Source organism: Paramormyrops kingsleyae, chromosome 12, assembly GCF_048594095.1.
Source record: "Paramormyrops kingsleyae isolate MSU_618 chromosome 12, PKINGS_0.4, whole genome shotgun sequence".
NCBI lineage: Eukaryota > Metazoa > Chordata > Actinopteri > Osteoglossiformes > Mormyridae > Paramormyrops > Paramormyrops kingsleyae.
In genome coordinates this window covers 20,442,621-20,455,168 of record NC_132808.1, presented here as the reverse complement: position 1 = coordinate 20,455,168, position 12,548 = coordinate 20,442,621, and the positions used below count along the sequence as shown (strand labels likewise).

At 43.1% G+C, this 12,548-nt stretch overlaps 1 protein-coding gene across 3 annotated transcripts; it reads right to left on the bottom strand.

Annotated features, from left to right (window-relative positions):
- Window positions 1-232: 232 nt before the first annotated feature.
- trmt10a (tRNA methyltransferase 10A) lies at window positions 233-8,322 on the bottom strand. 3 transcript variants are annotated; one of them, XM_023832319.2, is made up of 8 exons: window positions 8,248-8,322; window positions 7,466-7,720; window positions 6,636-6,798; window positions 6,436-6,507; window positions 6,254-6,328; window positions 2,193-2,342; window positions 1,982-2,087; window positions 233-1,882 (listed from the first exon to the last, which is right to left on the bottom strand). In XM_023832319.2, exons 2-8 carry the CDS (start codon window positions 7,681-7,683, stop codon window positions 1,644-1,646), a joined length of 1,023 nt encoding a protein of 340 aa, XP_023688087.2. In that variant the 5' UTR covers window positions 7,684-7,720; window positions 8,248-8,322; the 3' UTR covers window positions 233-1,643. The 3 variants fall into 3 exon arrangements, with proteins under 3 accessions (XP_023688087.2, XP_023688088.2, XP_023688089.2); XM_023832320.2 differs by having other exon boundaries at window positions 8,259-8,322; XM_023832321.2 differs by lacking the exon at window positions 8,248-8,322 and adding an exon at window positions 7,945-8,227.
- Window positions 8,323-12,548: the final 4,226 nt, after the last annotated feature.

The following is a 12,548-nucleotide window of genomic DNA, read 5'->3' as shown; positions in this document are numbered from 1 at the left end:
TATTAGGGATGTGATGTTACCAAAAACTCACAGTACGATAATATCGCGATAAAAGGTTCACAATATGATAATTATCACGGTTTTCCTTCACTCTCTGGTCAAACTCCTCCCAAACCATCTCTGCAGTGTTTAGGTCATGTGGCCACTGATATACGTCCAAAAGCATAATTTTTTTGGCTTCAGGTTCATCACACCAGCTATGCTGGCACAGACACAACAGAACGGGATACAATGTGGCTGTTAATGCTATTTATTCATAACGTAATTTTTATTAATAAAAATAGCATTCAGAATAAAACGAGAAATAAAACCAAAACTATTAATTTTGTACATCATATTGAAAAGCACGAATGAATTGTCTTTACATAGGATCGTGTTTAAAAAAACTCTTAATAAAGCCTGACAACCCAGCACAGTACCCACTGAAATGCAGGGTCTAACTTTGCAAGAACCTAAACCAACCTGGTGATCACTTGGTCTTTGAGGCAACACTGTTGCCTTGAATTTTGCAGTCATTCCAGAATAATAATACATTATATATGTATGATGATGTAGTAACAGCAAGTCAGTTGGGATAAGCTGAGCAGCAGATAAACACTGCCTCTTGTGGTGAGCTTGATAGTGCAAGTTTATCCCCGCTGCCCTTGACTTGGGGTTACTTGAGCTCAGCCAGCCAACATCCAACTTAAAGCAGTGCTGATGGGTGGAAAAGCAGGATGGTGAACAGGGGTCAGAAACAGACAGGATGGACTACAGCCAGTGAGCCAGTAGCCACATCTGCCAAGGCGAGCTTTTGTCATTTCTACCAGTGTACGAGTCACCTTAACACCATCAAGTGTTAAATAAAACAAACAAAAAAAAATGCAGCTACAAAAAAGATTCATAGTAATGTCACTGGAATAGGTTGAGACTCAAAAAAATGGCTTATCAAGTCAGACATTTCGGAAACCTATGAAGGCGCTTTGGTGTTTAGTATCTACAAACAGTCAGCTCTCCTAATAGAGGGTCTACATGACAAGGGGATTGAGTACATGATGGCAACCTGCAGGAATCACACAAAGATGTGGCGAGCTGTGATGCATGCGGAACTGGAAAACACAAGCAGCTGTGGGATCAACCAAGGAAGGGGAGACATGAGATACACTGGAGCTTCTGCAGCAAAATGGATGGAGGAAGACACAGGTAAAGAAAAGATCCGTCACATTTTGGACTTATCTTGGATAAGATCAGAGTTTCTTTGCAACACAACCTATTGGAAATGTTTTTACGCTTTTCTTTTAAAAATGTACAGTGACAACAGGCATATGATATGCGTCAAGTTCCCAGAAGTTTTTAATAAGGCCACTGTGACCCCATCATATCGGGGGCAAATCATGCCAACAGGAGGTCATCGTGCTCAAATGTCTGAAAAATATGAGCCATTTCTGACATACCAAGTAACATCCACATGGCAAAAAAAACGCATCTTTAGGTTCTTTTTAAAAAAAAAAAAAAAAAAAAAAAAAAAAATCTAGAATTATGGGTGGGGGGGATTAAAAACAATGACAAACAGAATACTGAATTTAAAACAAAAATGGAAAGAACTTGAATCTGTTTCCCTGATTGTTCTAAGCAGTGGTTCCTTCAGCGCTGGCCTGTCCCGATTAGCTGGGACCATCCTCAAACTTCCTGCATTTGCTTTCCTGTATCTCCTTTGTACTGGTCTCTTCCTCTATTCCCAGGGTCGAGTCAGAGTCACTGTCCGAATCTTGCTCCTGCTCTTTCTGCCCATCGGCGCCGCCCTCCTGTTCCAAGGGAACGGCCCCTTTTCTCTGGGGCAAGATAGTGAAGAAGGCCTGCTGCCAGTCTCTCTTTTCCAGGTATGCCAGGATGATCTCAAAAACTGCAGGAAGAACACAAGGCCACATCACAAAATGTGTTCCGAGTGAAATTTTTAACATTCAATCCTTGGTGAGAAACTGTAGCTAGCAGAGGAACTCACCATGGTTAACAGCCAGCACCTTGCGGCTGTTCATCTTGACAAAGCTTCCCAGTGGGAGCTGGGCGTGGTCAATCCCAAGCTCCTGAGCTCGCTGGAAGGTAATCCCCTGGGGCACAAACACACACAGAAGGCAGGCACATTAGGTATGTTCCATATTCCACGTAATACAGTGTTCCCGGTACTCACAGTCCCTCACATGGGCAACATCTACCTTGTGGTGGTTGTGGTCAACCAGACCCCCTATGATATAGGCCTTGCTCTCATCCAGCTCCGTCAGCACGTTGGGAGAGTCTGAAGTGAGGTACACCACCTCCTCTTTGCTGATGACCTGTTGGAATTGCTCTGGCCTGATGTTAATGTCCTGACGGGAAGGGGGGGTGGGTGGGTAGCACAAGAGTGTCACAGGTGTTAATTTCATTTTACTGCAAGGCATGTTTCAGTGTCATCTAATGCTCTATCTTCAGTTACAGTACTCCAAAAAGGTCTGCAATCAGATCAGGTTCTCAAGGAATGGGAGGGGGGAGGGTGTTCAAAGCCAGGGGACGATTCCATATCCTCAAGCACATGGAAGTCTAATCCCCTAATCTGTTCGCTGAGTGATAAGAGGTGATAAGCTACAGTAGATGGGAAGATGAAGAGTGGGCACTTTCATACCGCAGGAACCAGAACCTTTTTCGGGAAGAAGGAACTTCTGTTACGTTCGCATCCGGAACCCTTTTTTAGTACCTACCCCAGATCAGGTACTTTTCGTTCAAACATGCACTACTGGGGAGGGGCTTACTGTGATAAACTTGCCAACTGGTTCACCACAAGTACTTGCGCTCACTTGGAAGTTACACAGAAGTGCAGGGAAGAGATGCAGAAGAGCAAAAATTGAGCAGATGGAATTATTTTTGTACCACAATCACATTTAACTCTTTCATTGTCGCCGCCTAGTGGTTCGGACGCATACGTCCGAATTTTCAATAACAGAAAAAAATGACGTTCAATAAAAGAAACAAATGTACCAAATCAACCAAAAACGGCTTGTTACACTACAAAAAACCTTTCAGATAATATCTGTAGAAAGTTGCGCAATTTTTGTGCCATGGTTTTTTTGTAACAAGTAAAAATAAAATGACCATGGTAGCCATCTTTAAACGGGTCGAGTGTCAGGAAGTAAAATATAAGTGTTAATAAAATGAAAACTAAGCACTTCAAACTATTTCTTTCACGGCCAATAATTCATAAACCGTCACAGTATTAAGACAAAACACGCATTTTTCCATAAATATGACTGTAATGCTCTCAAATAGCTTGCTCACTCATCGCGGAAAAATGTCAGTCGGCATTCTGTACATTCGTGCAATGTTTTTTATCTTCGGAGTTTTAGAAGAAAACCAGTGAATAAAATGACAAAGTTACCCTCGTTTGAAAGCTTGATCTCTTATGTACATAAATCAATCACTGTAATCCTTCATTGTCAAGTATTTTTTCAGATATATGCTCTGCTTCCCTGCTAGCACATTATTTTTTACGCACTGAACCTTTGCCCATGGTTATGTTTCACCATAATAAACTTTTTACATGAACATCAAATTACAGTGCCATTTGCTTCATCCAATAGAGGTGTGTCTAAGGTTTGCAAAATGGTATGGGATGTGCTGATTGGGCATTGTTTTTCGCGCTGGGGACATGAATGCGCAAATTATTCTCTGCAGGTGCAGTATTTGTGGGAGTGTCTCGAGTACGCATTGCGCACGTAGTCTCCGTGAGTTTACCCAGTTATTTTCGGACAACAACTTTTTTGGCTGAAGAAAAATGGCTCGGATGACTTTCACTGTTGAGAAAGCACAGAAGATGATTTTGAAGAGTGGTTCGGGGGAAGAAAGTGTCGCTTTTATCCATTGATTCGATGGAGGAGGACGCTTTTTTGCGTGGAGAGGATGGACATAAGTACATTTATTTACAGTTTACATTTTACTCTTTTATTCTATAGATTTTTATAATTCCGTGATTCAGCAAATTACAATTAACATTTGCTTTGGTAACACTTGTATTGTAGTACATTGGGAAAAGTTCCGCATCGCCTTTGTCAAGCTTTGAAGTGTGCAAAGTAATGCAGCGCTTTTGGCTTTCACTTGGGCAAAGTTACGCGGGGCATTTGTCGGCTTTGTTTGGGCAACATTATGTACGGTACTTGTCGGCTTTGTTTGGGCAAAGTTATGCGGGGCACTTGTCGGCTTTGTTTGGGCAAAGTTATGCGGGGCACTTGTCGGGCTTTGTTTGGGCACAGTAATGCGGGGCACTTGTCGGGCTTTGTTTGGGCACAGTTATGCAGGGTTAGGGTTAGAAACAAAATGTTTCTTATGACCCATAAGTGGTAATGCATTTAGAAAGAAAGACGCTATCCCAAAACACTGCTAGTTACACTGCGGCCATTTTGGATAGGTTTGGCACAAGTCGTGTGAATAAAATATAGATTTTCCTACAAATGTGTGGTGATTTTGTGTGACAAAATGTTACTTATGACCCATAAGTGGTAATGCATTTTGAAAGAAAGACGCTACCCCAAAAAACACTGCTAGTTATACTGTGGCCAGTTTGGATAGGTTTTGGATAGGTTTTGGATAAGTTTGGCACAAGTCGTGTGAATAAAATATAGATTTTCCTACAAATGTGTGGTGATGATGTGTGACAAATTGTTACTTATGACCTATAAGTGGTAATGCATTTAGAAAGAAAGTTGCTACCCCAAAAAACACTGCTAGTTACACTATTGCCATTTTGGATAAGTTTCAGATTAGTTTAGGTTAGGTTTTGGATAGGAAAGGCTCCCAGTTGCACCATTTGCTCTTTCCTCCGTAAAACCTGTTGGGCTGCATCAAATGATATGAAATTGGGCACACATGTAGAAAACAAGTTTGGGAACCAGATTTTTAAAATTGGACCTATTCCATCATGTAGTTTTTGAAATATTTACAAAAATCCAAGACACAGACAGATTTTGTATTTTTCCAGCTGTTTTTGTTATATTCGCATGTCCATAAATTATACACAGGTTATTAATTTCGTTATTGAACTTCCTACAATCAATTGTAAAGGGGTCAACTTTGCTTTTAGGTATCAGGCATGTGTCTGTGACTTTTATATCTGAAGTTATAAGGTAATTATTCCAAAGAGGGAAGAAATGCCCCCCCATGCAAGGGGCCCCTGGTTCACTCCATAGGGTTAATGCACCAATAATTACCTTTCTGCTTGTGCCTCCATATCTCTGCATTTGAAAACACGATCAATAACAAATACAGACGCTCCTCTACTTACGAATGAGTTATGTTCCGAACAGCCGTTCATAACTTAAAACGTTCGTAAGTCGTTATTCAACATCATTTTAAGGGTATACACGAGTACAAAGAACTAGGATGCTGGGAGTACACACGCTACGCTGCTACACGGCGGGAGTAGCGGCCAGACTAGGTGTGCTAGGAGGAATTGGCGTACAGGAAAAAAAATGTGGACAGGAAACGGGAGCCCAAGGAACACAATTTGGACTTGCAGTCCTCTTCGTTCGTAAGTTGAAAGTTCGTAAGTAGAGGAGCGTCTGTATACTTTTGTCTAATATTGCCAATGGTGAAAATTGCCAGAGCTTGCTGGCGGAATACTGTTACATCATTTTCTATTCTGAGGAAAATGAAAGAGCTGTCTACTGGCCATAATAAACTAGAAACACCTTGTGGGTCGTATAAATACAATACAGACTGCATCTCATTATGATTGCGATCGATCCCCCCAGTAACTAACAAACACCAACAAAACGACTTGTTCATCATTTTAATTTGCAGTAGCGGTGTAGTTTTGTATGAAATTGTGTGTGAAATTTAACGTACAAGCTATTTGTGTCTACCAATACTTAGCATAAAGGTCCCAGTTACTGTTGTGTGGTGTGAAAGCAACACTCAAAATTGGCCAGGAACTGCAAAAGTTCCCAGGTGAGACAGCCTAGGAACTTGCACCGAGGACTCAGGTTCTGGAACTTCAGCATGAAAGTGCCCAGTGTTTTTAACTGCAGCTACAAGTGCAAGCCTTTGTGGTGGCTGTAGCGCCACACAGAGATGATTAAAGACTAACATTTCAACTGCTATTTAGCAAGTGTCCAAAAGCCCAGTCTAAAAATCCAACAAAAACTAAACACAACAGGTTACCAGGTATCAAACAGAACATTTCAGGTGTAATCTCTCGTCGAGATTGCAGAAGAGAGTTACAAATGGAAAGAAATCCAGCAGGAGAGCATACCTTCCAGTTCACCCATCCTTTGTCATTCTCATCCATATTCTGCTTTAACTGTCCACCATGACTGGTCAGATAGAACTGAGGAAAGACAGACATCTGCATTTGAAGGCGGTAGTCCTTTGCTCATAATTTAAATACGATCACTGCTGAGGAGAACCCGGACATTGATTGGGATGCAATCTGACCTGCACAGGGTGTAAAGCTCTCCTGTTTTCAGCATAGCACCTCTGGATCTGCTTGTGGAGTTTCTTAACATCCTAAAAAAAAATTAAAGTCATACTCCAAGCCCCCTTCAATGCTATTATTTAACATCAATAAACATTCCAGCATGCAACTCTGGAAGCCCATTAAGCTCTAGTAACCCACCCCCACGACCCGCAGTCACCTTCAACGGCATGAGACTGTCGAAGCTACAATCCACCACCAAACGGAGGCTGCTGGGTGTGGCCTCCCGGCGCAGGCGCTTCCGCTGCATCCACTCCACCCCATCCACCGCCTGCAGGGGGCGCCCCAGCCGCCTTTTCTGCTTCCTCTCCTTGCGCCTCTGCCTTCCCAGACACACAGAAATGAGGTCTGCATGGTTAGGACGACCAGCACCTACACCAGGCCTGCTATCAGTGGTTTTTCACATAACTGTAATGGTGAAGCTAAAAAAAATATATATATTAAATCAGGCAGTACACTGTCAAATAGAGAGTACCAATTTGTACATTTGCTTGTCACTGGGGCTGTACCCTGTTGATCAAGGCTATTCAACTCCGGACCTTGATTCCAAATCCAGGCCGTGTTTTCAGTTCTCCCAGGTAGGCAGTCTAATAATTACTGATTCTGATTGGCCTGAGGCTTCACACATGGCTCACGGGTGAAGGAAGGCTGGAAAATCAGCAGGGCTCGGACCTTGAGTTGCATAGTCCTGTTCTAGGTAATTGTACCTTTTAAGATACAGAAATGGACTATGAGGAACATTTTTGTACCACTGCAGGTACATTAATGTTGTTTGAATCTTGGGGATGTTCCCCAGAGTCCATTTCTGTACCTTATATTAGATGAAAAGGTACATTTATTACCTACAGCTAGGGTACAATTGGCAGACCCTTGAGGGTACAGCCCCACGTACAACTTGGTATTCTTTTTGTAACAGTGCATGGAATAAAATCTTGTTAAAAACTCAGCAGTGTTAAAAATAAGAAAGCAGCACAGTAATCAAAGTATTACTTGCGGAGGTCCCTCTGCTCCTCCCACTGCTGGTGCCTCAGCAGCCGCTTCCTCTGTCTCTTTGACATGGGCTCTGTCCCGTTTGCTTGGCTGCCGCCTTCCGCCTCCTTTTCCGCGGCCTGTCCTTCGGGGTCCTCCGCGCCCTCCACCGTGTTGTCCCCATCAGAACCACGCCGCTCCGCTTCGGGCTGCGCGCAGTCAGGCGTATCACTCGACATGCTTAGTCACTTCCGCCTTATATATTAGGCGAAAAATCTGCATGAAACATTTTTTGGTTAAACGACACTGCAGTTTTTAAAGAACGTGTTCTTTACGCATATTTCAAATGATTTTGTACAATTAGCCGTAAAACTATTCACTATACCACCTAATACTATCGCTACTTAGCACGAAAATTACTGTGATTTACCATATACAATTCGAGGACACTAACTGGCAATATAAAAATCTTTATTCGTTATGATAAATGGTTCTCTTACCATCGTAATTAAACCAAAGGAACTAAACAAATACTACTGTTGTAGTTGCACTGAGAGCTTGTCATTTTCCTCTGACCGTCTGTTATGGAAGTATTTTCGTAGGCTTTTGTATTGTACAACTATATTTACCAAACAGAAACTTGTTAACTGAAAGTAAACAAGTTGTGAAATCAGACTCTACCATATTACGCTGGTGCTTTAAACTCGAGTACAATATTAAATGACGGATAATATTCCTGTTTGAAAAGATGTTAGGAAAAAATGTTCGTTTGATGCATCTGCCAATTTCTGTAGTGAAATTACCTTATAACTACCTTTCACAACACGAACTTGCCATCTCTTCACACGTGTCGCTGAAACATCGTCATCAAAATGCGCCTTTTATTTGGTCACGAACCACGGCAAAGAAAAAAAGAAAACGAACATATACAAACCGCCATTTTGGTAAGGTCAAAGTGGGTAAGTAGACGTTGTATTATTAAAATAATTGTTTTACGCCGACACCTAACCCAATAGTTTTAATATGGACGATTTTTTTGATAAGGTACAATTACAAAATTACAAAAAAGAAGGAAAAATTTTTTGATGGCTTCCTGCTAACAGCATAAAATTGTATAGTCATTACCATATACTTATCAAGATCCATGCAGTCATGCACTAAAATACCGTTAGCTGAAATAACTGTTCAATTACCTCGTCATTTACGCTGGACCAAATATGACAAACTCTGAGGAAGATTACTGAGACTGCTACGGTGGAGCGCTGTCTCTGGGTCAGACGTACATGCAACTCGACTCGACACACGAGCGACTCGACAGAATGATATGGAGGAGGTTTATTCTGTATTCATTTCTGTTTAAATAAGTCTGTACCATCTCTGCTGCCTTCCTGCTCCTCTCCTTCTCAGTCCCACTCAGGGATAGGCGATACTGCTGATTTTCTTTTTGATCTGATACCAAGGGTGGTGTCGTCTATACCAGAGATGGAAAGTTCAGGTCTGTAAAGTACAAATCCAGGCCAAGGTACTCTGTGACTGTGACTCTTCATGCTCAACTGGTTGGAGTACTCAACCAGTTGGTTGAAACAAAACCTTGGTCTGAATTTTTACTGTCTTGGACCTGAACTTTCCACCTCTGGCCTATACTGATCCCTACACCGATATCTGGTGCTAGCCCAACCCTGACAGTAAAATTTGCTGGTGGTGCTGATGATAAAATTTGGGAGGGATGTGCTGGGGGATTGGTTGTTCCTTTCACTCATGTTTGGGACCCTGAAAGTCTTCCTCTGCTTGGATGTAGTTTATGTCCTGTTCCCAGACACTATAATATACACATTTAAATTAGCAGCTAAAAAATGAGATTTTAATGTTAAAATCAAATCTCCAAATGAAACACTGAGATTGAAAAAATTGATATTTCGGTATTGATTTTCACACCCTTACTCTCAAGCCCTCTCTCTAAGTCATGGTTGGGGGGGGGGGGGCAGGGTAAGGTGTCTGAAGGAATTTTCACCCAGCATTTTAGGCAGGGCACAGTTAAATTGGCCTGGGTAGTAGTTGCGGAGGGATTGCTTTACACAATAAGTCTTTCCAAAACACAGCTTGCCTGGCGATGACCCGAAGCTCTCGGTATGTTTGGCTCACTGAGCTAGGCCTCAGCTGGACTGGATGTAATGGGAGTGTGTGCCGGGAGGACCTGGGCCTGTGTGCGTCTGTGCTGGGAGGTGAGGAGAGATGCATATGGTGTGGGTGAGGGGGGCATTGGCAAGCTGAATTGGTGTATTAGGGTCTGGTAGCAATGGCAGCCTCCCTCAGCGGCTCCCAGCACAACATAAGAATGGCTGCTGTGTGCTGTAGAGAAACAGCACTGGAATGCTGGAATCCCAGCAATGTCATGAACTGGTTTATCGTGCTTTAGCTCTTAATTACTGAACAGGCCTGATGCATGCTTAGCATATATGGATAACTCTTTTTATGTTAGTCAGTCAACAGAGAACAAAACCTATTAAATTATATTTTATTAGTTTTTTTTTTAACCTGTGACACTGACAAGGATGAGTGATTGAAAAATGGAGGGACTGACATTTAGTAATTTATCAGCATAATGGTTTATTTTACCGCCGGCTGTGCTAACTTACTGTATTTTTTCATATGACAAAAAAAAAATCATTGCTTCATTCCCTTATGTCGGTTTTGAATTAGAGCATGCATTCCAGGATCTCACGAGGCTGTGAAAACTCAACTGTGCATTTCCGTCTTGTTGGCGGAAATCCAAAGAGGCATCTGTGCAGGTAGGCTCTTCCTAAATTTGCTTCACCCCACAAAGATCTCAGTGGGTCGTCTCATAGGAAGGAACGGGCCCTATATTTTGAAAATATCAGTAATATAAGTCCTTTGTAACCATCGCTGATCCCTAATAAGGGTTTTAAAAGATCATAGCTGGAGGTGCAACATCCACCGGCTCCAAAGTGACCCCAATGCACTACAAAATGATACATATTTTCATTTTCAAAATGATGCATGCAAAATTGACAGTTCTCTATAAAAATGCAGCATCAACGAACAGTTTATACATTTAATTGCTTATCTCTTGATATTTCATGCAAAGTTTCCTATGGCTTTTCTTTTAACCCATTTATGCAGCTGAATATTTTTCTGAGGTGAGATTAAGCAGTTTGGTCAAGGGTACTGCTTGAGCGAGCTCCCAGGGACTTAACCCTGAAACTACAACTACTGCAATGTATTCCAAAATTAAAATTAAGATGCCACTACAGTTTACAGTCCTGTTTATAGAATTTGTTTTTCTCCCATCAGGAAAATCGTTAAGACTTTTTTTTTATTTATTGGGGATTTCAGTTTGGCATTGGGATTGCAGGCATGTGTGAGTGGCGCATGCAGGTGTGTGAATAAACACTCTGTGTTAATAACCTCCTCTAATAATAGAGCAGGGGGCTGCATATAGACCCACAGCGAGTGTGGGGGAGTGCTATAGCAGAGCCTTCAGATGGTTTACAGAAGTCAAGGCTGCTTAGCAGTACGGTAAATTGTTGCCAAAGCCACCACTGAAATAATCTTTATGTTATTATGATACAGGTGGATCTTTCTACCCTGATGCTTGTTCATAAATGCAACCGTCCACCTGCCAGGGTCTTTAGCTTGTAGTGTTTTGGCCACATGGTCACATTCTGACCTGCAATGTGCAAATGAACCCTGCACTTCTGCCAGCAAACTTGGAAGCTCTTTGTGTTGTAAGATTAGCTCCAGCAGTACATGTAGATATCGACGGCGCACCTTCGCCTGCTGTGGTCTCACGAGGGTGGCGGGCTTTTGGTGGAGGTTTTGTTTGGGCTTCTGGAAGTATCCGTGTCGTGTGGCCAATGGGCACCGAGATGTGTCCTGCTCACAGCAGGAAGTGAAATGTGAAGTGATGCAGCCCAAGCCAGGCTGCCTGAGCAGCTCTGTCCTTGGAATAATGCTGAGGTTTAAATTTAAAAGCATTCTTTGCATGTATTATGCATTAGTGTTTTCTGGGATCTGAACCCATGATCTTTACCGTTAACACAATGTTGTACTTATTGAGCTATAGTAAATCTTATAGCGACCCATATAGTTGTGGATATGAGTACAGTTGTGTAAACTTACATTTTTAATGCAAATTTAGTAGCAAACCACACTCAGGTTTATGCCCTGGATATGCATATTTGTAGGTTCCCATTCCAGTTTGTACAAGTTATGTTTTAATCTTCATTTAATGATTAAAACATAGTGAAGAACATATGATGAAGGCTCAGGAGCGGCTAACCTCTGATTACCGAGGGAGAAGACTGCCTGGGGTCACAGGAGGTGATCTGAGGGCAGTGTGCTGCTTCTGGGCATCTGTCAATTCAGACCCAGGGTTTGTGGTCACTCTATTCGTATTAGAGCAACTCGTATTTCATGCTATACGGCAGGCTGCCCAGGATAGCGCTGGCGCTAGCTGGATGCTGAGAACGCGTCTCCCTTGCATGCTTTGCGGCAGGCTGGCCTGGATAGCATTGGCGCTAGCTGCATGCTGAGAACGCGTCTCCCCTGCATGCTATGCGGCAGGCTGCTCTGGATAGCTCTGGCGCTAGCTGCATGCTGAGAACGCGTCTCCCTTGCATGCTTTGCGGCAGGCTGGCCTGGATAGCATTGGCGCTAGCTGCATGCTGAGAACGCGTCTCCCTTGCATGCTTTGCGGCAGGCTGGCCTGGATAGCATTGGCGCTAGCTGCATGCTGAGAACGCGTCTCCCCTGCATGCTATGCCGCAGGCTGCCCTGGATAGCTCTGGCGCTAGCTGCATGCTGAGAACGCGTCTCCCTTGCATGCTATGCGGCAGGCTGCCCTGGATAGCGCTGGCGCTAGCTGCATGCTGAGAACGCGTCTCCCTTGCATGCTTTGTGGCAGGCTGCTCTGGATAACGCTGGCGCTAGCTGCATGCTGAGAACGCGTCTCCCTTGCATGCTATGCGGCAGGCTGCTCTGGATAGCGCTGGCGCTAGCTGCATGCTGAGAACGCGTCTCCCTTGCATGCTTTGCGGCAGGCTGGCCTGGATAGCATTGGCGCTATCTGCATGCTGAGAACGCG

Excerpts from the sequence above, each read along its gene's own strand:
- trmt10a (XM_023832319.2), bottom strand. The coding sequence starts at position 7,683 with ATGTCGAGTGATACGCCTGACTGCGCGCAGCCCGAAGCGGAGCGGCGT. Across the intron at positions 2,088-2,192 it reads TTGACCACAACCACCACAAG|GGGATTACCTTCCAGCGAGC; the intron begins GTAGATGTTGCC and ends TTTGTGCCCCAG. Across the intron at positions 1,883-1,981 it reads GGTGCTGGCTGTTAACCATG|TTTTTGAGATCATCCTGGCA; the intron begins GTGAGTTCCTCT and ends TTCTTCCTGCAG.